The 21,308-nt window shown below is 35.0% G+C and overlaps 5 protein-coding genes across 10 annotated transcripts; 3 read left to right on the forward strand and 2 right to left on the reverse strand.

The window, feature by feature from the left end:
• Positions 1–2,101: 2,101 nt before the first annotated feature.
• LOC117899762 lies at positions 2,102–4,232 on the forward strand. The gene is made up of 4 exons (XM_034810019.1): positions 2,102–2,257; positions 3,314–3,638; positions 3,889–4,050; positions 4,103–4,232. Exons 1-4 carry the CDS (start codon positions 2,125–2,127, stop codon positions 4,230–4,232), a joined length of 750 nt encoding a protein of 249 aa, XP_034665910.1. The 5' UTR covers positions 2,102–2,124.
• Positions 4,233–6,498: 2,266 nt separating this feature from the next.
• LOC117899759 (YTH domain-containing family protein) lies at positions 6,499–12,330 on the reverse strand. Of its 2 annotated transcripts, XM_034810012.1 has the most exons (11): positions 12,172–12,330; positions 12,070–12,104; positions 11,862–11,883; positions 11,249–11,344; positions 11,066–11,173; positions 9,579–9,688; positions 9,067–9,210; positions 8,354–9,012; positions 7,433–8,025; positions 7,068–7,399; positions 6,499–6,992 (listed from the first exon to the last, which is right to left on the reverse strand). In XM_034810012.1, exons 2-11 carry the CDS (start codon positions 12,085–12,087, stop codon positions 6,966–6,968), a joined length of 2,109 nt encoding a protein of 702 aa, XP_034665903.1. In that variant the 5' UTR covers positions 12,088–12,104; positions 12,172–12,330; the 3' UTR covers positions 6,499–6,965. The 2 variants fall into 2 exon arrangements, with proteins under 2 accessions (XP_034665903.1, XP_034665902.1); XM_034810011.1 differs by having other exon boundaries at positions 7,068–8,025.
• On the forward strand, positions 9,910–10,913 carry LOC117899761 (purine nucleoside phosphorylase). 2 transcript variants are annotated; one of them, XM_034810017.1, is made up of 3 exons: positions 9,998–10,061; positions 10,142–10,775; positions 10,834–10,913. In XM_034810017.1, the coding sequence occupies exons 1-3, from the start codon at positions 10,057–10,059 to the stop codon at positions 10,870–10,872; spliced, it is 678 nt and encodes a 225-aa protein (XP_034665908.1). In that variant the 5' UTR covers positions 9,998–10,056; the 3' UTR covers positions 10,873–10,913. The 2 variants fall into 2 exon arrangements, with proteins under 2 accessions (XP_034665907.1, XP_034665908.1); XM_034810016.1 differs by having other exon boundaries at positions 9,910–10,775.
• Positions 12,331–13,741: 1,411 nt separating the features above from the next.
• LOC117899763 (transmembrane emp24 domain-containing protein bai) lies at positions 13,742–14,715 on the forward strand. 2 transcript variants are annotated; one of them, XM_034810020.1, is made up of 5 exons: positions 13,742–13,992; positions 14,049–14,169; positions 14,225–14,295; positions 14,357–14,483; positions 14,556–14,715. In XM_034810020.1, the coding sequence occupies exons 1-5, from the start codon at positions 13,813–13,815 to the stop codon at positions 14,675–14,677; spliced, it is 621 nt and encodes a 206-aa protein (XP_034665911.1). In that variant the 5' UTR covers positions 13,742–13,812; the 3' UTR covers positions 14,678–14,715. The 2 variants fall into 2 exon arrangements, with proteins under 2 accessions (XP_034665911.1, XP_034665912.1); XM_034810021.1 differs by lacking the exon at positions 14,556–14,715 and having other exon boundaries at positions 14,225–14,293; positions 14,357–14,385.
• Positions 14,716–14,732: 17 nt separating this feature from the next.
• Positions 14,733–21,143, reverse strand: LOC117899760 (inositol polyphosphate-5-phosphatase A). 3 transcript variants are annotated; one of them, XM_034810014.1, is made up of 9 exons: positions 20,985–21,142; positions 20,572–20,802; positions 19,761–19,940; positions 18,946–19,118; positions 18,804–18,891; positions 18,595–18,750; positions 18,302–18,541; positions 17,615–17,651; positions 14,733–15,313 (listed from the first exon to the last, which is right to left on the reverse strand). In XM_034810014.1, exons 1-9 carry the CDS (start codon positions 21,042–21,044, stop codon positions 15,042–15,044), a joined length of 1,437 nt encoding a protein of 478 aa, XP_034665905.1. In that variant the 5' UTR covers positions 21,045–21,142; the 3' UTR covers positions 14,733–15,041. The 3 variants fall into 3 exon arrangements, with proteins under 3 accessions (XP_034665905.1, XP_034665906.1, XP_034665904.1); XM_034810015.1 differs by lacking the exon at positions 17,615–17,651 and having other exon boundaries at positions 15,142–15,313; XM_034810013.1 differs by lacking the exon at positions 14,733–15,313 and having other exon boundaries at positions 16,642–17,651; positions 20,985–21,143.
• Between the last annotated feature and the right edge of the window lie 165 nt (positions 21,144–21,308).

A 21,308-nucleotide genomic window follows, 5' to 3' on the forward strand; every position in this document is an offset into this window, starting at 1 on the left:
TATTTAGGTCCTACAACACCAGAGAATAATTATATACATAAGTTGTTAAGTTGTTCTTATTTAATTTTATGTTAAGATCCTTAATAAATAAATAACTTATGAATAAAATATAAAACGAGAAGGGACGTGTGAGACGCTTCTTACGCGTCACAACTTTTATACCCGGCACTCAGTACTACATCTGCAACTTAGCGGTTATTTGTCAAATTTTACATTTTTTCTTCATCTGTCATCTACATCAACAACACTACTCACGCCAACACGCTCCTTTAGCTCGCCACCCTCCCCTAGAAACACACACTGCAGAGTCAGGGCAGAGTCGCGGCAGATGCAGCGGCAGAGACGTGTCAGGGGCAGAGGCCAATAAACTGAAGTATCTTTTGGGGGCTGCTTTTGTTCTCAAAAGTATAGAATTTTTTCAGGCTGAAAAGTTAGCAATTACAAAATGCGTAGGACAGCCATATCCTGCAGTCCTTGTGGTCCTTGATGGACTCAAGCGATACAGGAGACTCGTACCTTCGCCAGGAGGCATGCCATGTCCTGAACCGACAGGAAACAGCCGAGTTATAGCGTTGAAGGGGATTATATAGAAAAACAATATTCAAATGGCATTATCCTTAATGTCCTAGCACCTGAAGTGATCCGGGACATTTTCCCGATCCCGAGGAGGCGTGACATGTCCTTTTTCGACAGGAAAAAGCTGAGCTATAGCCTTGTAGAGATTAAAAAGAAAAAACAACGTGAAAATGGCATTATCCTCGCAAAGGATCCAGGACAATGTGCCGATCACGAGGGGGCGTGGCACATCCTGGCCGGACTACAAATAAAGGAGAAAACAATAAAACAAATCTCTCCTGCTATTTTTGTCAAATTTTGACAGTCACCTCTTTGCACAGTGGCGCCCACGCGATGAAGACGGTCATTTCTGGAACTAAAATAACGTAGTTCGAGAATTGGCCGATCTGTGTTGGGACGCCACTGTGAACTTTTGAAATTGCTTCACTGAAATGGTCGAAAACAGGAAAATTTTAGACAAAGTACCAGGCAAACAGAAGTCAGCAGAAGGTTACTGGTTTCCATGTTTTTTCACTGTGTCAAAATCTGGATGCTATGAAACCGCAATTCATTGCGAACACACAGGCAAGGAGATCACTGGGGAAGCTAAGATGGTTGTTAGATCAAGCTACTATACCATCAGCCATAGTTCAGAGGACGGATATGCAGACTACGGGTCGGGATTCATAACTGTTGATGGTTTCTCTCTGAATTTATGAATTTCTCAACAGGGACCTGGCAGCATTGCTTGTGATGAGAGGTGACACCCTAATGTTGTGTTTCGAAATAAAAAACCAAAATAGAAATGTCGGAAATATTGGCAGAGCAGAAGGATAGATGGACCATTATCTCCGTCCCGCCTTACAAGACATGAATATGTGTTTTGAATACGTACATACATATGTACATATGTATTATTACCAAAAAAACCTGCACCTCACATATCCACACATCGAGTAATCTCCAAACCTAGGCTCTGTCTTAGCCTGCTAGTATCTTACAAGATCAGGTACGTGCACTTAAAATATGTTCTTAAGCAACGCACAGTTTATACTGGTGGGGCAGATGAGAGAAGATGATATTGCTCTCATGTTTTCTTAGTGTGCTTTATGTTCGTTTTATGTAGTCAGTTTGGGCGCTGCAGCGCTCTTAGATGGCTAGTTTGTAAGCACGTTATGATCTCTTTGGGGCGCAAAGACAATTAGATTTATATATAAAGCAGAAGAACAGAACGCACCCTCAGTGACGCATAGTGCAATTTAAACTTTTGCCTGAAGAAATTAAATTAGAAACTTTAGCAAAACTCAAAATTCAAAGAAAAACTTAGTTTTTTTGTTATTGTGGTTGTCACAGCAATTTTTGCACTGTAGCGAATAGTGAAAGGTGCCAGGTTAAATCGGAGTTTCACATCAGTCTACAATTCCCACCGTTCCTAATGGATGCGCTGGGTGGAATAAGGCTGATACTCTTTAAAGAACAATCGATAGTCTCCTAAACTTTAACAACATCATTAGTAATAAAGACGATAGGTTTGCCACTACAGATCGATACGTTTTAGAACTCTCTAAGATGTTGCTGTTTATAATTTTAAGTGTTCTAGGCTTAAGCCTTGGTAATGTTAATGGCTCTGATTTGGATCGTGTAGACGATACTGACTTGATCCATCTGTTAAGCGTCGAAAAAAACGTTGTGGTCTTATTTAGTATGTATAAAAACACATTTCCTTAAATACTTACATCTGTACATGTGGCCGAAACCGGTCAACCGCTTCAAACCAACATAACATCTACATTAGTATGCTTATAAATGAATATTACAGTCATTTTTTCTTTTAGACGGGATATTATTTAGTAATTTTAACACTTTCTACTCAAATTAAAAGTAAGCTTGTCTACTTTAAACTGTCTACTTTTTATTACGTTCCCATAAATCTGCAAATAGTAAGATAGGTCGAAATAAAACACAAGTGCGCCGACGCACAGTTCTTCAGCCGTTTTAGCTTTCAATTTTAATAACTTCTGATCGAATAAAACTATCTCCATGAAATAAACTGTCTGAAAATAAATGCCACAGAAATCGTTTTCGCTTGTATTTCTCCTTATTTCCATTCAGCGGTGCCACATATTGCTTTTTACGCTGTTTCGAAACCGCTCACTATTGTTCCAGCAATGTATTTGATTCAATAAACCAACAAAACAGACTTAAAACATACCGAATCTTATTTTCCCATAAATGTTCACATAAGATACCTAGGATCATAGTTCTGTTAACAACATACCGGCAGAATAGACGACGAAGGTACGTGTCGCTAAGTTGCGTGGTCTAAGTTGCGAGCTCTCGCATTCTCGAAACTTTCAAGCACGGTTTGTTTATTTGTATTCGCTTGTTCTCCTCACAGACCTCATCGACCAAAACGTTTGCCTTCTCTGCGTACGTACATAGTACATACATATGTATGTATGTACATATGTACTTTACTTTGACCACAAACCTCATCCAGGCCAACAATCTAATATTTGTCTCGTGCAAAGTACATTCAAAGCTTCCCGTTTGTCGCCTTAAAATTAATAATAACCCAACACGAAATATAGAGTCGAGAAGGGCAAGAGCAATTATATTTTCATTAGCGTATACATTTTTAATCTCTTGTTTATCGTCTTTAAATATATGTCATATAAATACATATATCAGGAATAACAAAATTGTATAGTCTATATCTATATGTATTGAAAACATTTACATATTCCCTATATTTTAGCCAAACAAATCTGCGAAGGGTGTTTGGAATATGAAACTGCCGTTTCTGCAATACAAAATGATTTAAAGGAGACTTTGGGAGCTGCGGTTGTTCAGGCCCAAGACAGTAACTTAGTTGGAGTATACGATCCGAATAAGGAACCAGCTCTTGTATATTTTAGGCATGGAATTCCCATTTTATACCATGGAGACATTATTGAAGATCAAATTATTGAATTCTTTAATGATAACAAGGAACCAGCAGTTAAAGAGCTATCTGATGAAAATTTTGAGCATCTTACCCAAGCTTCTACAGGAGCTACGACGGGAGACTGGTTTATTTTTTTGTAAGCATTAAAGAATTTTTTATATCCTTGCACCCTCGATTGAATATTGAATATCTTCCGAAGACATACATTTTATATCTCGCGACCTGTTTTGTAGGCGGATAACAGACCTCAAAATTCCCCGACTAACTGACTCACTGTTTTGACTTGACTCCTTTTTGTAGAATGTTATATTTTTATGCAATAAGTATACCTATTTATAATAATAAATTTACACCCTATTCCTATATGTACATACATACATATATAGCTATTCCACCGACTGTGTTTTCTGCCAACGCTTGTATGCTATTTGGGAATCTGTGGGTGGAAAACTCAGGAGAAAGTTTAATATCGCCCGAATGAATAGATTGGAGACTGGAATTTTAACAGCAACACGATTGGGAATATTGGAATCTCCGGAATTTATTTTGTAAGTAAAATTCACAATCTCTGAAAAATAAATTAAAATTAAATTCTTTTAGCATACGTCAAGGAAAAATGTATCGTTATATAACCAAAACGTATCGTCCAGAAGATTTCGTCAAATTTGCTGAAACTGGTTATCTAGAAACCAATTCCCAAAAGGTGCCAGAACCACCCAGCTCGATGTAAGTTTTACATTATTTTCGCCATATTTATACATAAAAAGTACTGCATAGCACATCTTAAAAATAACTAGAAACATACATACATATGTATATTCTACACTCATACTATTATTTCGAAAGTCTTTATTTCCGAGAGAACTAATTTACTTTTCGAACAAACTGTGAGCTCCAACTGATATTTTGTAAAGTCCTGACAATCCATTAGATTCCCAGTATACTCTGGGAAGCTCGAAATGCACATTTACTTGTGGTAAAATGTTAAATTTTTAACTATCCTTTTTTCCAGAAACTTCGAATTCTTGGAACGCCTTAAAAGTTATGCGAATGGTGACAACGGGCTTGCCTTGGTGGCTTTTGGAATGTGTGCACTTGTTATTTTAATATATATTAAAAAATATTTATCAAAAATATTACACCGAGAAACTATAGAAGCAAATAATAAAACAAAATAAACAAAAATCAGTCAGAACTAATAGTTGAATTATTAATTTTAGTTTGATGACTTTCTAAAAAGAACATGGAAAACGAAAAGTTTGCTTATACAACGAAGAATTGCTAACAAAATTTCTGGTTTCTAGTTGGTGTTCTAACTGCAATATCGTTTGTGGTCCCTCCTTTTTGCTGTCGATGTTAAATTTCTGCTCCAGCTTTAATTACATTACCACTACCACTGTGGGGGTTTCGCTGCTTTCGACATGGAGCTGACCCTATTTCCCTGTTATATACACTTCCTATCTATGAAATAGACTCATAAATTTCCTATATGAAAAATCGTTTGATAAAATAAATTGTTTCACTCAGAAATATATTTATTTATAAAGATTAAACTTCTAAATTAAATGGCTAGAATTAGTGTAGCCTTGCATTTTACATTAAAAAACAAAAAACGAGGAGGAAAGCTGTGAGACGCGTCACTACTCTTACACTTTATACCTTTGTACTCAGCATATGTATTTAATGGAGTCTGTGATGTCGGTCTTCTGTGCCTTGCATACATACATACATACATCCACTCCAAGCACAGTTATAATGTGCACTGATTCAGCAAACTGATCTTGCAAAAACTGTGAAGTATTTGATGGACACTGTGAACCGCAAAGACCTACAGAGAAACACTTTTGCGCTGATTCAACTTAAAAATATAAGTGATTTTATTCTGCAGCGTTCGCCCTCTTCATGAGCTGCCGGCGCCAGAATAAGCTTCGTTTATTAACAGAGTATTAGAGATGTGATGTCTAAAATGTATTCATTAAATAATGAAGGCAACTGATTTGTCTCAACATATCCCTTAACTATTTGAGTACCGGATAAAAAAACGGTATAGGGAACTATCATTTTTTGATAACTTACAAGCCAAATCTGTCGAGTGTACACAAATTGCATGTTGCACCTACGGTTGCATCAATGGTGGTGTAAAAGTAAATGAATTTAATAATATAATTTGACTTTAATTTAACTGGATTGACTGTTTACCCAGTTCAATATCTCCCTCATTTCAAGGTTGGCCGACACCGCATATTTTCAACTTTTTCAATAATCGATCTCCTGGTTTATTACGCGGTTCAGCGTTCCACCTTGAGACAAACAGACCAAGGAGAGACTGTAGTGTCCTTCAGCTCCACTACCAGCTATTCAATCTGTACTTTGTTTAGTATGATAAATTATTTTGATGGGTCACGCCTGTTAAATTCCAATTAGATGATTTCCACAAAGCGTAAACAACAAATTTGAGAAGCGGGTACTTTATAGCCGAATTTCGACTGGTGTTCTAACTTCCTTTATTTTTAATACGATATCTATATCTATATAATACATTTTTAAAACAGCTTATACTTTTTTTGTTAATTGAAAGTGATCTATTATGGAATTGAATAGGCGAATGTAGTACTAAAGGACAGGAAAACATATCTGTCAATAGAATATACTGTTGACTGTCTAGTTTCGAATGTGAGTCCCCTGCACATACATTTTAATATTAATGTGTATCAGTCTTCTACTTAGGCATTATTTATTAAAGGCTAGCGAAGTCAGAGTACTAGACTCATGCAAATATTGAAGTTTGTGTGTAACTTCTATTGACGGTCAAAATGAATAATCATTATTGTACCTCCCACCTCACCTTTCTGCTTCCACGCATTCCAAAAATGTTGGCATTTTCCCGAAATGCGGTGGAGCACGTACTTCAGCAAGTAATATGAACTTTTAGTCAATTTGTTTTGGACAAAGGTCGAGTATTTCATGGGATAATAGAACATAAAAACTACAGAAAATAATTAATTGGATCCTTTAATTATATTATACATACATAAGTCGTGTAAACATTATTTATATTCAGATAACTTGTATAAATTGTTACAGTGCAACTACAAGGAATGACAGTAGAAAGTTCCTTGATATTTTGAAATCTTGTACAAATCGGCAAAATCGGTCGTTAGTTTTAGTATGTACTGTTCAATGTGAGCGTCAATAGATTTATATAAATATTGTAATAAATAATTACGTAAAAATGTTATCATATTTTAATGATTTATCCTAGTTCCCACTTGTTTGGTTTTATTTTTTATATATTTATCATGAAATGGGGTTTCTTCTTACACACAAAATGGTTAAAAAAATCTAAAACTTTTACATTAACGTCTCAAAGCACTTAAATTTTCAAGGATTTAAGGGGGTCCATTTAATATTATTTGGAAAAATAATCCTAATGAATCTTGGCGAGCTTATGTTTAAGTAATATTCATTGCTTCGGATCTTTATCAGTACTCTGTAATGGAAGTTTATTAAGTTAATAAAAAACTGTATTCCGTTTGCAATGATATTAAATATTAGAGGCACTTACTCTTGTCATATCTTTAGATGTGCACAGACCAGCTCGAAAGCGTACGTCGATTTTCGTTTGTTCAGTACTGAAATCTCGATCTCGATTTTTTAACTTGCCTTTAATGGCACTGTTTTGTTGTTGTTCATTTTTCCTGTTTTTCGAAACATGCTGATTTCCATACTCGTTTTCTCTCTCAAACTCCACGCTTTCTCTATCTTTTAAGTGATAACCACCACTAAAAGTTTTTTGTATGTCAAAGCCACGACGATATTCAGTGTAATTGATTGAAAAGCCACCGCCGCTTCCTGCGGAACCTCTATGAACTGCATTACGGAAACCAGCTCCAGCTCCTCCAGCGATAAAAGGTTTTTGTGACACGATACTGCCGCGGTTATCGCGTTCCCTTTCTTTATCGTCACAGTTTCGACTAAAACTGCGACTTGATGTTGGTTTGACATGATTATTGCCATCGGGAACATAAATTGGAGGACGCTTTGAGGAGACTTCTTCTTCTTGTTTCTTTTCGTAGTGAAAAAAATCATCGAAAATGGACGTTGAATGGTTATAGCAGTGCAATATTTGTAACACCTCAATGCCTTTATCGTTTGGCACTTCCTGGGTATCCCTAGAATTCGTCACTGACTTATTGTCATTGTTTTCCAGGCGTATGTGGCGGAGTTTCCCATTAGGTACATCTTTTACATATATCCATTTAACCTTAAACTTGCCCTTCCATTTGTCTTGAGACCAAACGCTAGATGTAGAATTATAGTCTACTGGAGTCATCATCTGCGCCATCCCACAAAAGTGACCAGACCCATTCACAGAAAAGAAGAGCAGAATATTTCCACCTTCTTTATGTCTCTCTTTGAAAGCATCATCCAAACGCTTATTTCCATGATCAGTGGAGCACCAAATTTCGTACTTTATACTGCGGTGAATATCATCTTCAGAATACGATTTGATGACAAAGAATCTAAAAACAAGAAAAAGATAATTAAATTAAATAGTCTTGGGCTATACTTAACATTTCAAGTGTAATATCTTTTAATTCCAAAGGGTTTAGACTTTGGATGACGAACAAATTATTTATAAAATTATATAATATATTATATAATATATAATATTATATAAAATTATATAAATTATAAATATATTTTTCATATATTCGAAAACTCTGTAACCATACAAATTAAATTTTGAATGTGCCGAATAATAAAAATGTTTTAAATATTTTCGTCGTCTGGTCGTCCATTGAACCATAAAAATGAAAAATTAATATTTTATCAAATTGTGTTAGTTACCGTGCTGTTGTGGCTTTGTTTAAGTCCATTTGTTTTGGATTGTAGTTGTTTTTGTCTTTTAATTCATCCAACAGTAATTGTGGATCAACAGGTATGTCTTCAGTTGCAGGCAGCTCTATTGGTCGAGAACTGTTTTGATCCAGATGCTTACACTTGGATGTAATTTCAAAATCACTGCGGGAACTAGAATAGCTGCCTGTACGGTCAGTAGTCCGATTTGTAGGATTAACGTTTTCGGGTCGTCGGCTAGATGGCCCAAGGGTTCCCAAATGTCCCATTTGTGGACCTACTGCCTGATGACCGAGATGTGTTCCGAGATTTTTTCGAGCGTGTCCGTTTGGGGATACTCTTATTCTGCTGGAATTACTTACATTACCCAAGCTTTTGTTCTCGTAATTATAAGAATTTTCCGTGTCTTTGTAAGTCTTTTCAGATCGTACCCCTAGAGGAGGCTCTGTTGGTTGGTTGGCTGGTTTTGAAAACTCAGGGGTAAAATCAGAATAAACCAAATCAATCGGTGATGGTGGTGTTGGTACAGGTGGTGGCTTATTATTTGGTAAGTCCCATATATTAACATCTAAATTGTGTTTTCCTGGCACCATTGGTGGTGGTGGCATACCAGGACCCTTTTTCTTATGATTGGAAGTAGTCGATGCAGCCTGTGTATGTATTTCAGTTATACTTGCATCAAATTGCTTATATTTCATACTTACTCTGGATGACAGCTTAGCCGGCTGGGAAGCAATAGAAGCCCACGTTGTTTTTTTGGGTGCTGCCACAGCTCCATGAAATTCTGCGTCATCGCATGTGCGGTTATCAATTTGTGTTGACCGGTATTCATTTTCATTACGATTTGGCTAAAAAAAAACCAATGTTTTTATGTACTTATGATATGTTGACTTATGATATGATGACTTATGATATTTTTATTTTCTCTATGGCATATCTTTTCTTGACGGATTAAAAATATGTTATTTTTTGTAAAAAACTTTGCCGCTCCGAAAAGCTAATTGGTTATTGGTGGGATACCAGCTCAATTATTCAAATTTCGGTATCCCAAAATATCTGAATTTCGTATTTGGGAAACTCTTAAAATAATCCGAATGGTGCCAGTTTTTTCAATTTTAAATTATTATGCGGATATACATGTGTACATATGTACATATGTATGCACGAGTGGTAGTTGTAGTTTTTATTTACACACTTATATGTATTGCTGAAGTACCTGAAGTGCAGAACTTGGTTCAGCCACTTTCTTCGAATTCCAAGAATTTATTTGGTGATCGTCTCGTCGAGTATTAGTATTAATACCATGTCCATGTCTTTTATATGAATCTGTAAAGATGTAGAAAAAAATGAATTGTATAGTAACATTCGAATATGTAAGTCGGAAGTCAAACAAGAGCATATCGCCTGTTCAGTGATAAGATAATTAGGTATTAACATGTTACGGTATAAACATCGAGTAAATTTAATTTAATATTTCCAAATAAAAATAGTTGATTTGAACAAGTCTTCTCAGAAACAAAAATCATCTTTACAAGTCATTAAAAACAAATAAAATAAAATTCAAATTCTAAATTTAGGGTTCGGCATGGAAAATAATTTAACACTGATTAATGAAGATCCGTTCCCAATTAAAATTGGAATAATTGGAGATACTGATCTGGATTCAACAATCTCACTTCAGGATCGAATGGAATATGCTGTTTGTACACCCTTTGGAAAACCTTCAGACGTTATAATTGAGGGCCTAATCGATGGCGTAAAATGTGCCCTTCTCTCTAGAAATGGGCGCTTGCATGACATCATGCCGACAAACATAAACTATAGAGCTAACATTTGGGCAATGCGGAAATTGGGATGCACACACATCTTGGTAACCCACACTTTTAGTTCTTTGAGGGATAATATTACACCAGGAGACATTGTCGTACCACACGATCTAATAGACCACACAACAAGACGTGCTCAGAGTTTCTATGATGGTGCAATTGGCAGTCCCTTTGGTGTCTGCCATTTACCAATGTACCCTGCATTTTGCGAGCGTACAAGGCAACATCTTCTAAGCGCTGCACAAGAGCTTGACCTCAGCACGCACTCCAAAGCTACAGTTCTCACACTCGAAGGCCCTCGTTATTCGACACTTGCTGAAAATAATATATATCGCTCATGGGGAGCGGATCTTCTCAGCATGACTCTATGTCCTGAAGCCACTTTGTCCAAGGAAGCGGGCATTTTATATGCCCCGATAGGGCTGGTTACCAACCAAGAATGCTGGTGCGCCAAACAGCCCATTTCAACCACCCAAGAAATAATATATGTGTTTAAAAACAAAGTCGAAAAGTTCCAAAAGGTACTCAGCAAAGCAATAGCTAACATTTCAAAGGAGGACTGGTCTCAAGACATTTTGAAAGCTAAGGTAAAGATCAATTTTAATACTTAACAAGCATAACAGTTATAAAAACTAAACTTTGCAGATATTGGTGTGCAGTAATTTTGCAAATCGAAATAAATAAAATGTGTTTAAGAATAGACAAAAACATAAAATGCTCTCGTGAAAATAAATTCAAATTATTACAACAATTACGGATAAACAAATTTTTTGTTAGAAAGAATGGGTTATATAAATGCGAAAACCAAATTCTGTTTCCTTTGGAGAATATATTTACTATTCTCAATTGAATAGGATTGTAGATTAACAATACATACCATGGTCTGCAGAAATTTGTCGACCCTTGTTCATGTTACTCCATGGTAGATTATAATTCTCTTTCAGATTAAACGGCGGATATTGGAATTGCATCGAGTTTTCATGTGCTTTTTATTGTAAAAAGCAAAATAATTCAATAATTTAGCTGGGTGAAATATATAAAACAGCAGTTTTTAACATACCAGAGCAATCATCGTGGATTGGAGAAGACAAATTTTCATACGATGCCTCATCGACTTGTTGGCTCCATGGTATATTACGCTCCTCAACCGATTTTGCTATTAGATTTTGGGATCATTAATTGTACAAGAAAGGAAGTCTCGCATTGGGGGGCCAAAGCTCGTATACCCTTGCAGATCAAACCTTCCTATTTATGCTTAAAATGTATCATTCTGAGTTCGATCTCTTTTGGCGAGCTGTGGATAACACGTAAATTTAGACTTTTGAGTGTGGTTTCACCATCACATTGAAGTCCGTGCGGTTATGGTCAGATGGATGAAAAACCCGAGTAACAAATGTCTGTAGAAACAGCCGGACGGACAATACTATATCGATTCGGTAGTAAAGCACTTACATATGTATGTACATGCATACATATGTACATATACTGAACTCTTTATTCCCTGGGTTGCAAACCCATCGCCATAGGAATCGTATTCTCTGCAAGGGTATGTATGTATGTACATATGTACGTACATATACATTTAGATGTATGTACATACATATGTTCATATGAAAGACCATTTTACGTCTTTAAGTATTGCAAGGCCCAATGGGTCGTTTTTAGTAGAATACCTGTGTTTCCTGATATTTTCATCTGCAAAAAGAAGTGAATACATAATTTTAAAAATATTCCTGTTGCAGGCTGTTTTTAATCAAAAGGTAACATTTAAACTTATGTGTTTGTGTACACCCATGCACGCACTTATTTGTATAAATCATGTATTTAGATATACACATATGTTTGTATATGAACATATGTATTTATGAAAAATAAAATTACCTGATCCACGCCTGACATTTGCAGCAGTTTGCTACCTGAAAAAAGATACATGAAGGCAAGTTTACACGAGTACAGCGTTTGAAATGAATTTACAGAAATTACCTCTTTAAAAATAAATGTTACAAAACTCAAGATTGGTATAGTTTGTTATTTAAAACTTAGAAAACCGTGATTTTTCTACTTAAAGAACCACACAACACACTGACACAACTCGCACATCCACAAAAGTGTATGTACATAGATAAAATGCTGAACGCGTCCTAAGCCGTATATTTTTATAGCGGCGGCGCCTCCAAGACGATACTAGACTAGTCGTGAACCAATAAGTTACGTGACTTTTTACATGAGATGATTAAGTTTAGTATCGGTTCCACAGTACTGGTCTCGTGCATACGCTTTGATTTGATTTTTTTGAATAAGCTATTAATTAACTTAGTATTAATTCAACCGAAATTTAATTATCAATATTTCGCTAGTTAAACTGATCATTCGCTCAAATCATGGTGTGACCAGACACCACGAAGATACATGGTTGTTACATAGTTGGTTAAAGCCGGCTTCCAGCACTGCCCTCGGGTAAAAAAAAACTGCTCCAGTAATTTTTCGTTTTCATTTTCGTAGTCGAGTATCCATAAACCTTAGCGAAATGCACAGATTTATATCGATTGATCGATATCGAGAGCGTGTGTGGACTGAGAGACCAGCTGACAGTAGCTGACCAGCAACTTCCTGCAATGAAGCAAACAAATTAAAAGAGTCGTGAAATAAATCGTCGTAGTCAAACAAATATTTCTACCATGTCTTTATTCTAAATTAAATAATTTTGCTGATATTAATCACATTATTACACATTATTATTATTAAGTTGTTCTGACACAACTGATAATGTGTGCAAGTCACAGCTGATTCGTCAGGCTATTTTAGTTACGTTACACGCACAAACGAAATATATAGCAAGTGCCTGACATTCATTTTCCGCAGTGCTTTAGACAGGCCTTAAGCCTAGTACCACTAACCATGCAGTTTAACAGTGCTAGTACTCAGAACCGAAAAATAAGTGCCGATAAATCACAGAAAAGTACCCGATGGCAGGTTATGGTATTCGATGGTAGTTTGTTAGTCGCTCGAAAAATATCGACTTGTTCTGTATGCCACGGGTACCTTGCAAACAAAACGTATGGAAATTATAAAATGGAGGCAAAAAATCCGCCGAAGTCACATCACATCATAAGAAATCTCCTGCTTATATCTAATCTTCTAAATCTTCAGAAAATAAACAAAACAACACAGCTACCTGAGAAGTACATATAACTGTACGGAATGTAGCTCTCACCTCTGGTCATACTCAGCCGATGCATATTTAAATATATTGAACATTTGCTAGCAAAACTGATTTCTGACCTGAAATCACAAACGGCTTAATCGACAAATATTGTCTTAAAAATGTGTCTTGGACAGTGCCACTTCGCTCCAGCATATTCGACGTTAAGAGTACCGAACTTGGCAGAAACCTAGCTGGTGTCGTGTAGACAGATGTTTGACATTTCTCAAAACTCGATCCAAGAATTCTTCAATTCAAGTGCGTTCACCAGGACGATTACGAAGGCATATTTCGGTATATTTCTGTGGATCAAGCGGTATATTTTACCGATAGATCCGCGGTCACTCTGATTTCGAATGTAAAGAAAAGTTAGCCACCTCATCTCTGTCATTTACTAAGTTATTTATATTGAAATTCACAACATGGCAAAAGCAACGTTTCTTTATTTTCTATTCATGGTATATGTCTGGCCAATTAGCTGTGTTATGTTTCACCTGCCGCCAAACACTCAAAAGTGCCTCAAAGAAGATATTCAGGCCAATCAATTGGTAATGGGTGAATACGAAGTTTCCGATGTGCCTGGTCAAATCATCGACTATGTTGTAAGTTTGATAATTTGTTGCTAAGCGAAGTAAAAACTAAAGCTCTATAAAATTAGGCCCGCGACACAAAAGGACATATATTGTCACAAAAGGAACACATTACCAAAGGAAAATTCAGTTTTATGTCAGAAGTGTATGACGCCTATGAAATATGCTTCATCTCAAAAGTACCACCACGTATGTAAAACAATACCTTCTACCCAAAAATGTCGTCTAATAAGTAATACCACAGATCAACGAGGAATTCCGCAGGAGGTGTCGCTAGTGACAAAGAAAGGTGTTGAAACTAAAAGCTACGAGGGCGTAAGTTCAACTAATTTTCTTTAATAAGTATTACGTTCTGATTCAAACGCCGATTCCATAGATTGGTGAAGCCTCCAAACTGAAACCTCTCGAAGTTGACCTTAAACGCTTGGAAGACCTCTCCGATTCCATAGTTCGCGATTTTGTTCTAATGCGCAAACGGGAGGAAGAAATGCGTGACACAAATGGTAAGAGGGAAAACACGCTTCAGGCACAGAATAATATAATTTTCTAAAATTTGTTATATATTTATATTGCAGAAAAAACCAACAGTCGGGTTCTTTTCTTTAGCATTTTCAGCATGTGCTGTTTGCTTGGTTTGGCTACGTGGCAAGTTCTATATCTTCGCAGATATTTTAAAGCAAAAAAACTTATTGAATAGTCTAATACTTGAATCATCTCTTAACTTTCTTTTAAAATAAATTCAAGATTTAATAAAGTACACGTGTTTATATATTTTAAATAATCCCAGCTCTCCATTTGAAATACATTATTAAATATGGACGCATTTAACATACATAATTGAAAATCAATAATTTAAGGTACAAGTAATTGGACCAGCCTGCACAAATTCTTGACGTAATTTTTTTAAACAGTGGTTTCCTTTAGTAGCAGTATTTTTCATTGTCAAGACCTCTGCAATCTCTATTTTAGCAGAAAAGAATACCATTCTTTTATTGCACATTTTTATTCGGACTAGTAGAGACGGGCTTCATAAGGATGTACACATTCTTGACGTAATTTTTTTAAACAGTGGTCTCCTTCAGTAGCATTGTATTATCATTGTCAAGATTTGAGCAATCTTCATTTTTGCATGAAAGAATGCCATTCTTGTCTTGCACATTTTTACTCGGACTCGCAGAGACGGGCTTCATACGAATATAATGCGACTTGGCAACCAAACTATTCGAAGAACAAGCATCGACGTTGGATTGTTCCATCCAAAGACTATCGTCATTCAAGGTTTGATGCTCTAAAATCTTCAAGGATTCCGGAAAATTAGGGATATCCGCTGAGCCTATAACAATAGAAAAAACTTGATTAATACACTTAAATGCTTTAAATACTAGTCGGAAAAATCCACTAATATTTAAACCTCTTGAATAATAATTTGTTGAAGTCGAAAGGCGAACGTGTACGTGAATCGAAAAGGGTCAGGCACACCACAATTTTTAACAATTTTAGATGGATGGTACGTTGGATATTTTATAACGCTTAATGATTTTATAGTATAAAATATATTTTAATGAAATTAAATCTATGGATATTCATGGTAAATTCAATATTCATAGTTGATGCAAGCAGGATAGTATTTCTCTTTTTTTTTAATTACTTGAAAATTGTTGAATTTTAATGGATGTGCCCAGGCTTTTTTGATTCTTACACGGTCATTCATAGGAAAAAATGGTTCAAAATTATTTTAGGGGTTTGAAGCTTTGATCGTACGCAACACACAAATATTCGAATATTAAATATGAGATCTTTTAATTGAAGAGTTAACAAAATATAAACGATTTTTAAGTTATGTTGTAAGTGTTTATTTTCTTAAAAAGATCAACTAAAAATATAAAAATTAACAAAGTAAAAATAAATGTTTAAGAACTGCCTTAGCTACATTCCTTCCACTGCGAAAGGAAAAAAGGATATTAAATTAAATAAAATTGGTTTCAAATGAATGTATGAAAACTATTATGCAGAATCTACATACACACAGCACAGTACAGTACATTACACTTATGGATGACATTTTTTATAACAGAAAAAAAAAAAACTACATTTGTTATAATGATTGTTCTACCACAGGATTGGAGACTTTGGTCTAAAGGTCGATTATTTGGCAATAACTGGAAATAGCTTTCAGTTGCAAATTCAACATTTTAAACCTATACAACTCCTTATTCGTCTCAACATAATATATGCAGATGAAATAAATAAAAAATATTAATTACAAAAATTAAATTTATTCACAATTCGTTTTCTGATTTTTAAGTAAAATATATTTTTTTTGGTTAAATGTATGCGTTATTTTGTTTTTGTTTGACTTAAAATAAATTAAGTATAGTTCGTCTTTAAGCAAAAATTCAAAAATGAGAAAAATTATTTTGGATTATTATAGAACTGATACCGAAACAAAGAAAGTTTATAAATATAAGATAATTATTAAATGTACGTATTTTAAATGCAAAGTTGTAGTTTAAAAAGTAAAAATTACAAATGTTCCTTCTTTTTTTGGGTTTAAGTCATTTAACAAAAAAATAATTAAAACAAGAAAATAACTTATTTGTTTAAATATATTAAGTTTGTTCAACAATACTCAAAATAACATTGTCGTTCAATAACAGATTCTCCAAAAGCAGAGTTGACCTTGGAACACTTTTTTTTTTAAACAAAATGACTATAAAAACAAACTGGTGTTAATTAATGTTACAACACATAGGGATAGCAATCGAGGTGCGTCTTATTCGAGATGGATTATCATTTGAGGAGCACTCGTTTACATTTTCAACATCACCTTCCCGAACAAAATTTTCGTCACCCCCCAAAGAACGTTTTGATAACTTCTCCAAATTTTCTAACCTAGACTTCAGTTGGTCAGGAGTTACAGCCCCTCTCGGTTTTATGTCTGAGTCAACATTGATTGTTATTGCTGGCTTTCCGTCAGCCGAAGTATTTTCTAAGTATCTGTCTTGTGACAGTCTATGATCAAATGGATTGAGAATTCGGTTTGAGACTGACGTACATGTGCTAGTAGTCTCCGCATAAGGTGAGTGGGACTCATTGCTTTCTGGAGTATATGGACCATCATGCAGATCTTCAATAGCTGTGTGAAGATGCAGTTGATCGATAGGACTGATTATTGGGCGATCTTGGGCGAGCAAAAGGTGCTCCGAAAAAATATTGTTTTGGTACGCGGATGTCTTTATTTTTCTTATACTCCGGCACATGACGCACTCTATCGCATCAGTTCTTTTCCTTTGATCGTCAAATTGTAAGCTTTTACTAGATAAGTGTGCATACAGACACACGCAGATATTATCAGAGTCAATTAAATTAATAGTTATATTCGGAGAATTTGCGGGAGTAGCTCTTACATTATTTTCACTTTGAATTTCTTTTGGGGAGTCGAATAAAATACGTACATCGGTTACATTAGTAAGATTTGTACTGCTAGGTATGTTTTTACATTCGCACACAATTTCCCCAAACAATTTGTTGGAATAGGGATCTGTATTTTTAACTGCGGGTAAAGGTGATGTTGGGCTGTTTTCGCTTTTTTCATAAGTCGGTTTATATGTGCAAACACAAGATCTACAAGTACCTTTGTTTGGCTTTAGACGGACACTTAAGTAAATAGGCTACATGATAAAAAGAGAAGAGATAATAATTATTAGACCGATTAAAAATAATTTGCAATATTTACCAAGTTCAATTAGCATAATCTATTTCACTGTGCGACTGTTATTTTGTACTTTGCATGAAGGTTTTAGGCCAGGATGATTACACTAGTCAGCACCACTTTTAATCATCGAACCAAGCCGACTTTTTGTGATACATTTAGGGCTTTAGAATTTTTAAATGCATTTTATTTTTTTGCAGCGTTTTTTAGAAAATCCATTTATTTACGCATCACATAGATATTTTTGGGCTGTTCAACTTTGACTTGACTTTCAAAAAGTATATCCCGATTTTTCCCAAGATTTGTGTTACGTGTGTTCCTTGAACATTTGTCTAAACAAGTTAAAAAGCATTACCTAGCAAGAAACGCGGCTAAAAACGGCTGTCGCATTATACAATTTCATACAAAAAATGTTTTGACCATTTTTGAGCTGTTATGGTTATGGTTAGGGTTAATATAGAATCATAACCAAACGGAGAGCGCGCCGTTATATAGGCCCCAAAAATAAATTAGAATAAAACTGTCTTAGACTCTGCAAAAACTGTTTTAAATCGACCTAATTGGCGAGCAAAGGTTGGTTTTTTTACCATGAATAGTTATTCAATTTACCTTGTGATCTCCCATGCACGCAGATTCTCCAATCATGCCATATTTCGAATCATCAATCTGGGTAATTTCCTTAACTTGGGGACACATTAAAATTCGATCACACCACGCCGGACAACGAGTTGACATATAGTCCGTGGGCATTTGTGGATCCTCTTCAAAAGGATAAGACGGAACAAAATGTATCGGAAATTCCTCTAGAATATCCTTAAATGGCTCCAATTCTCTGTCGTATTTCTTGAGCTAATTGAACCAAATAATTAAGTAAAGCCATACGATCTGCAATGAATAGTTACCCAATCTTCCTTAAACTTCAATTGATGATCGACATGGCTAAATTCCTTCTTTCCTATAGTAAGTACGGTGTCTCCAATGGAATTTCGATAATGAACTTTATTGTTTTCATTTTTACTATTTTCCGAACGATAGGCATTCAGGTTTTTGGTTAGTTCCTGTTCCGAAAGATAAACAAATAAAAATGTTCAAGTTCACAATGCTAACTTACTTTTACGACGCCTTCGGTATCGCATCTAAAATTGAAATCGCCAAATAGGAAGTATGGTACTGAACAATTCTCTTTATCCGAATGAAATCTGTTTATAAATATATGTAGTTGATTTCCATTTGTTTAATTTCAATACAATTACCTTTCAATCGTATGAACTAATGCTCTTCTCCTTGTTTTACAATATACTGATGGAAAATTTTCACATGCAGCCAAATTGGATGCATCATGAAATAAATGGATATTGACTAGATCGATCACAGTACCATTAATTTCCCAACGTGTGCGCATAAAACCTTTCCGAGACCATTTACACTAGATTAGTAGAAAAATAAAATAATTAAAAGCTTTCTAGAGTAGATTTAACATTAACATTAAATATTTTGAAGCAAGAGGCTAATCTGCTACGGATGGCTGGCATCCACTGTTGCTATAGTTTTGAACATAAAGCTCAACGAGTACAAAATTAACTATCTATGATACATTATGATTTCTACTACTTACTACTAGGGGGCACGTCTCTAATGTGCAGCCTAACCTGCAGCACTAGCTACTTCTCATAAAATTAAACAAATGATAAAACAAAAAGCAAAGAACAACGAGGAAGAACGCTGTGTAGTCGCTAATTTATGATTTACTACTAGGGGGGCAAGTCTCCGAACCCTGGCTCTTCTGCAGTACTAACTATTTATAATAAAATTCAACAAATGATAAAATCACGAGAAAAAATAGTCGAGCAGAAACGTTGTGAAACGCGTTCAAACGCGTCCCAGGTTTTATACCCGGTACTAAGTTTTAAGCAGGGGAATGCATGTAGCCCACGAACTGTAGGGAATAGGACTAAAGGTTTTTCTATTATGGACCAGCCTGTTCAGGGTGAGAAATAGTTCTATGTGACTCAGAATTGGAAAGTGTAAGCTACGAATTTGTATGTGCGAAGAGTTTATAATTACTTACTTCCGGAAAATAGTTTTGCGGGAATTTAGACTTCTCCTTTGTTGCAATGGATTCAATATTACCGCAATATATGTTTTTATCTTTAACTTCTTGCGTTTTGCCTTCCCAGCTATGAGTTGTAAAATTCCATATTTTCAAAGACACTATGTCTTCGTGAGCGAAGTAGATACTTCCAAGGGCCTAAAAGAGACAATATTTTGATGTAAAGTATATACTTGTAGACTTTGTGTTATATACGAGTATGAGATAAATGATAATGTTTTCAACATAATTAGAGTAAAATCTAGTCTTACATAGGTATAATATACAAAAAAAACAACTTTCACAACAAAATTTAAAGCTCTTGGATGTTGGTATACCATGCACAAGCACTCGATTAAAACTTTAAAGATTTTTCTCAAATGTTCGATCATAAAAACGGAAAAAAGTTTTCGACTAGTCCTCATTTTTATTTTTTCTCATAAGTAAAGATATCTCATATCTAATTGTATTTTGCGTTTCTCAAAAACTGATCAATTGCGCCTGAACTAGGAAATATTAAGCTTTGGAATTAAAAAAATAATGTTTTTAAGTGATTTTTTTTTAAATTTGGTTTTGATAAGTTACGTACCACTTGAGTGAAGGTGTACAAAAATTAAAGTAGACAATATACAAATGTACTCGAAAACAAACTAAACATAAGATAAACTAATAATACATACGAACACACATATGTATGTACATATGTACATATGTATACATATGTAAATATGTGTACCTAAACAAATTAAGTGTATACCAGCGGTACCGTTGCATAGTCTCATTAACTTACCGTAAAGTGTTCAGCAGACTTAAAATCTTCATCCATATATGCTTGAACGGAGAAATAAGCCGCCATTACACTGGCATCACACAAGCATCTGATAAATTCTTGCACGTGCTCCATTGATTTCTCGTAAGTTTTTCCACCCACTTCTTGAAGGTGCAAAGCTAAAAATTGTGGTTGAATGTCCGATACCTTGGAAAGAAATTCGTGTAACCATGTCTGAAGAAGTCCCTCTGGCTGCATCGACATCATTATGAAATCATTGAAATTACGTTCGTATTTACATGATAATTAAATCATTTAAAACATTTTAATAACGATGAATACATTTATAACAATGTACATACATACAAACATATGTATGTATGTACTCTGTTAAAATGTAAACAAACATTATATTCCCAATTTCTTCTACTTACATCTTCAAACAAACTACCAACATTAGCTGTTACAAGTAACACTTTGGTATGCACCTCCATATTCTATAGTTTTAATTTTCCAATCACCCTTTTAAAATATATTTTTGCAAAATATTCCCCAAATTTGTATGTATTTTGAAAAGCAAATAGTAATAAGAAGATACATTTTCCTTGGCTTTCGATATCTTATCGATGTGCAAATGCGATATTTTGAATAAGCGATTGTTAAACAAACTTTTTCTGAATTCCTATAGTCTCTGCACACTGAGCACATCTCGGGAGAGTGGTGAAACACGTGGATGTGAAACACAGATGCACACTGGA

Source organism: Drosophila subobscura, chromosome O (genome assembly GCF_008121235.1).
Source record: "Drosophila subobscura isolate 14011-0131.10 chromosome O, UCBerk_Dsub_1.0, whole genome shotgun sequence".
Lineage (NCBI taxonomy): Eukaryota > Metazoa > Arthropoda > Insecta > Diptera > Drosophilidae > Drosophila > Drosophila subobscura.

Excerpts from the sequence above, each read along its gene's own strand:
- LOC117899759 (XM_034810011.1), bottom strand. Across the intron at positions 11,174-11,248 it reads AATCCACGATGATTGCTCTG|CACATGAAAACTCGATGCAA; the intron begins GTATGTTAAAAA and ends TACAATAAAAAG. Across the intron at positions 9,211-9,578 it reads AACCAAGTTCTGCACTTCAG|CCAAATCGTAATGAAAATGA; the intron begins GTACTTCAGCAA and ends GTTTTTTTTTAG.
- LOC117899763 (XM_034810020.1), top strand. The coding sequence starts at position 13,813 with ATGGCAAAAGCAACGTTTCTTTATTTTCTATTCATGGTATATGTCTGG. Across the intron at positions 14,170-14,224 it reads CATCTCAAAAGTACCACCAC|ATCAACGAGGAATTCCGCAG; the intron begins GTATGTAAAACA and ends GTAATACCACAG. Across the intron at positions 14,484-14,555 it reads AGAAATGCGTGACACAAATG|AAAAAACCAACAGTCGGGTT; the intron begins GTAAGAGGGAAA and ends TTTATATTGCAG.
- LOC117899760 (XM_034810013.1), bottom strand. The coding sequence starts at position 21,044 with ATGGAGGTGCATACCAAAGTGTTACTTGTAACAGCTAATGTTGGTAGT. Across the intron at positions 20,803-20,984 it reads TTGGTAGTTTGTTTGAAGAT|CCAGAGGGACTTCTTCAGAC; the intron begins GTAAGTAGAAGA and ends ATGTCGATGCAG. Across the intron at positions 18,542-18,594 it reads TGAAGTTTAAGGAAGATTGG|CTCAAGAAATACGACAGAGA; the intron begins GTAACTATTCAT and ends TGGTTCAATTAG.
- LOC117899762 (XM_034810019.1), top strand. The coding sequence starts at position 2,125 with ATGTTGCTGTTTATAATTTTAAGTGTTCTAGGCTTAAGCCTTGGTAAT. Across the intron at positions 2,258-3,313 it reads AAACGTTGTGGTCTTATTTA|CCAAACAAATCTGCGAAGGG; the intron begins GTATGTATAAAA and ends CCTATATTTTAG. Across the intron at positions 3,639-3,888 it reads GGAGACTGGTTTATTTTTTT|CTATTCCACCGACTGTGTTT; the intron begins GTAAGCATTAAA and ends ATACATATATAG.
- LOC117899761 (XM_034810016.1), top strand. The coding sequence starts at position 9,948 with ATGGAAAATAATTTAACACTGATTAATGAAGATCCGTTCCCAATTAAA. Across the intron at positions 10,776-10,833 it reads AAGACATTTTGAAAGCTAAG|ATATTGGTGTGCAGTAATTT; the intron begins GTAAAGATCAAT and ends TAAACTTTGCAG.